This window comes from Wasmannia auropunctata, unplaced genomic scaffold (genome assembly GCF_000956235.1).
Source record: "Wasmannia auropunctata unplaced genomic scaffold, wasmannia.A_1.0 LD336085.1, whole genome shotgun sequence".
In the NCBI taxonomy this organism is placed as follows: Eukaryota; Metazoa; Arthropoda; class Insecta; order Hymenoptera; family Formicidae; genus Wasmannia; species Wasmannia auropunctata.
In genome coordinates, this window is record NW_012026805.1 from 3305854 (window position 1) to 3310269 (window position 4416).

At 35.8% G+C, this 4416-nt stretch overlaps 1 protein-coding gene across 1 annotated transcript in view; it reads left to right on the forward strand.

Moving 5' to 3' along the window:
• Window positions 1-3294: 3294 nt before the first annotated feature.
• Window positions 3295-4416, forward strand: part of LOC105448552 — a 2508-nt gene continuing 1386 nt past the window's right edge. Inside the window, 3 exon segments of the mRNA XM_011687194.1 lie at window positions 3295-3463; window positions 3555-3764; window positions 3766-4079. Of these exon segments, the coding sequence (XP_011685496.1) occupies window positions 3308-3463; window positions 3555-3764; window positions 3766-4079 (680 nt within the window). The 5' untranslated portion in view covers window positions 3295-3307.

Genomic DNA, 4416 nt, shown 5'->3' on the forward strand with positions numbered 1-4416 from the left:
TATCCCCTGTGTGCCTTGTCGACTCAGTTTTTGAACAAATGAGGTCTCAAAATTTTGCTCCAAATTTGCTCCGTTCGGAGCAATAAATGTTATCAATTGGTTTTTAATAGTTTCTTTTGTAAATTAAAAGAAACGTTCTTGTGATAAATCTAGGGACTTTTCGTCGAAAAACGTCATAACTTTTTGCCATAGTGGTATTTTGCAATAAATAAGACCTCAAAATAATGCTCCCGGTTTGCTCCATTCGAATAAATCAATTTCATAAAATGCACCTTTGCATTTTTGTTTAAATAGAAAAAACAATGTTTTTGTCCAAAATCTAAGAGCTTTTATTAAGCGCGCATGCGCATTGGCATGGAGTGTATACACTTCACGAGGGTCGAAAAACTGAGTCTTTGCGCAGGTATCACCGCGCAACTTTTGTTTTGGGTTGGATCCAATGAAATGCAAGACGATAGGAACGTACATATGTGCAGACAATTTATGAGCAATTACATCAAAAATTTTCTTTAGTAATCACTCCTACGAATAATTATTACTAATAAAACGTTTTATTCGATTCACATATTGAATTTATTGATTTACTGTATCGAATCCATATATATTATTACTTATCTGTTTTATTACTTGTGAGGCACTTTTCTCAATTCAGTCTTGGATTTAACATAGTGGATGCTCACGTGATCCGGAAAAGGAGATCAGGAAAAGGCGCCGACACAAAGTGGACCTACTGGTTATACCACAGTATACCACCAGTAGGTCCACTCAGCGAAAAACTGAGCCTTCGCGCAGATATCGCTGCGCAACTTTTGTTTTGGATTGAATCCAATGAAATGCAAGACGATAGGAACGTACACCCACGGTCATCGATTCTGTCCCTCGGAAATTTTCACAAACTCTGAAGTGATCACTTTTCTACATTAATGCTCATAATCCATGCACGATTAACGAAACGAAATCGTGCATGGACTATAAGCATTAATGTAGAAAAGTGATCACATCAGAGTTTGTGAAAATTTCCGAGGGACAGAATCGATGACCGTGGGTGTACATTATACGTATGTGCAGACAATTTATAAGCAATTACATCAGAAATTTTCTTTAGTGATCACTCTTATAAATAATTGTTATTAATAAAACGTTTTATTCAATTCACACATTGAATTTATCGATTTACTGATCGAATCTATATCATTACTTATCTGTTTTATTACTTGCGAGGCACTTTTCTCAATTCGGTCCTGGATTTAACATGGTGGATGTTCACGTGATCCGGAAAAGGAGATCAAAGGTGCCGACACGAAGTGGACCTACTGGTTATACTGTGGTTATACTGTGGGGATGGCCGCTCTCATGCTTCTCTCTGCCAGAGGGTGCGTTCAGGGAAACACTATTAGCGCTAATGACGCAAACGCTACCAACACTGTTCATGGAGTCAATAGTGTCGTAGCGATTGCAAGCATCATGAACAGTATCAGCATTAGCGTAGCATTATTCGCATTTTTGTGATCAGCATCGTTTTACGATTATACACATGACTTATAAGCTCCTGTATATTAAAAGATCATGTGCCCGAACACAGATCAATACAGACGTGATTCATATATATCGAATAATTTAAAATATATGTTCATACTACACTACGCCACAAAATTAAAGGATCACTTCTTCAATCCCTTAAAAATAAGTTAAGATAGCTATAGAGTAACTTCATCAAAAATAATCGAAATAAGATTTTTCAAACAGCATTTTACAGCTTAAAGTCTCCATTTTTCAAGTTAATGCTTTAGAAAATTAATTTTTTTCTTAATCGCATAAATATAAATGAAGATATGACAAATCGCAAAATTTTTTGCGAACCTTGCAAAGTTTCATAGGGTGAAATAAATATTGCACACAAATATTGCGGTGTACAGCTTTTAAAAGAATGAATCTTTTCCTTTTATTGGCTTTTTTATTGAGCGTTGTACGATTTTTTTTCATCGAGTTATTTAACTGCAGCATATATCTATCGAAGTGAAAAAGATCATTTTTGTTTTAATGTTGAATAATTCGGTGAAAAAAATTTTGTTAAGCGTTCAACAAAAAAACAAATTAAAGAAAAAGATTTATTTATTCTTTTAAAAACTGTACACCGCGTTTGTGTGCAATATTTATTTCATGCAATGGAACTTTGCAAAGTTTTAAAAAAATTTGCGATTTGTATTTATGCGATTCCGAAAAAAATCAATTTTCTATAAAATATCAACTTGAAAAGTTGAGGAAGCTTCAAGCTGTAAAATACTTTATTACGATCATTTTTGACGAAGTTACTCTATTTTAAAATTTGCCTATATTTATATTTGCTTATATTTTAGAGGATAGAAGATGATCCTTTAATTTTGTGGAGTATTTTTATGGAGTTTAGTATATTTTAAATAACATCAAACACATTTGTAAATATAAAAGCAATGCTTTAAAAGCACTGTTTGGTGATAATTGTAGCTCGTATTTTTCCTCATTTTGAGCATTTCACAGCTTTATGTTTAACCTATTTGTCTATTTTAAATTAAAATCGTCAAACGATAAACAATTCGAAACATAGCGCGCTATTCGTGGCGTTCACAGCATGCAAACGCTAACGCAAGTTACGCAAGCAATACACTACCTCGGAAGGAATAGCGTCTGTAGCACGAAGTTATGACGTAAACACTACCATTAGTGACGTCACGACTGCGTCCATTAGCGCTATCTTTTAGTCCAATGAACAGCTTTTAGCACTAAATAGCGCGAATAGCGTTTCCCTGAACGCACCCAGAGAGTAGAGTCCCTCTCATGGACCTAAGAATACATGGACGGAGCCTTTTACGAGGGGACGTTGATAATTGCAGTGAAGGGGGAGCACCATAGGCGTAGAACTACTACCCTGACGTCGGCTAATTCCGTGCTGGTTCGGTTCATTCCGTGACCTAGGAAGTGTTCGGTGTACGTGGAGGTTACACAAACGCAGTTCTGTGGAAGCGTCTTCTTTCTCTCTGCACTAGAGAGCCTCACAGGGAGAGAGTGGCAAACTTGTCACGTGACCCGGTGTTTTCTGATTGGTTGAGGTAATCTAGTTCCATAAAGTAGCTATATATACATATGGATCGAAACGAAAGTATTGATTAGAGGTTAAAGCGATCTACAAATGCAGCTGTCATTGCAACAATCAGGTCTCCGTAAGTGATACATTATTAACTTTGGAAGTATATATTTCTTCATAAAATGTATATATAAAATTATACTAAGCATTTACATTTCAGACTTCTGTATTTTCAACATTTTTAAAATGCCCAGCAGTTGCTGTGCTCCGAGATGCACAAACTCAAATAACAAAGGTTATTGCATGACAAAGTTTACTCAAGATCCAAACTTGGAAAAAAAATGGATTGATGCATGTGGAGTTCCCGATTGGAAGCCAATAAAATCGGCTGTATTGTGTGAGGTTAGTGAAGTGTACATACAAATTTTTATGCTATAGTAGTTTATCGTGAGACACATATTTTTCTTTAATATACTTGTGCCTCTTACTTTAGGTTCATTTCCATCCATCCGCATTATATGTAGTGGGCAAAAAGAAATTTATAAGGAAAGATGCCATACCGAGTTTTTTTTGCAATTGTAATAAATCTGCAAAAGGGAAACCTTTCGCAGAAATTCAGTCAGAAGATTCATACGTTAAAAATAGAAGCAAAAAATATATGCATACTGCACATTGTGTTGTAATGAAAAAACCCGTTGATATAAAATACATTGAAGAAGATATTACTTGAAAAAAAAAATTACAGATTAGATTCTAATCCAGATGTAGAGATATCACCAGAGTTTACTGCAAATCAAAAATTGTCTACAGAGAGTTTCCCTAATCCAGCAGACACTAATCGAAAAAAGTTTAAAGCGTTAGAAGAAAAATTAAAAATGACTGAGAAGGAAATAAATGTTCTAAAAGATAGAGTTAATGACTTAGAAAAGAAAATCGAGAAAAATACTATAATAATCAATGAAGTCTTTAATAAAGATCAACAGAAAGCAATTTTAAATGATACTACGAGAGGTTCCAAGTTTGTTATATATTTCTACGTCTAGATTAGAATCTAAGCTAATTTTCTTTTTCTCATTCAATGTGTAAGCGCCTGACGGAAATCCGGCCGGTCGCACCATCTAGCGATTTGAGTAAGACCAATTAGTGCTCTAGATAGAGCGGCAATCGCAGGTGACGGTGCGGAATTTCGGAGTAAGAGAGGAAGGGGAGCGAGGGGTACGCGGTAAGCGGGCCGAAAGGGAGTCAGTCGATCAGGTTTTGAGTCGCGGTGAGAGTACTGACGATTTCGAAAGCGAGCGTGCGAAAAAAGAAGAAAGACGGTGAGCGTGCCGGGCGAATAAACTGGAGTATCTAGA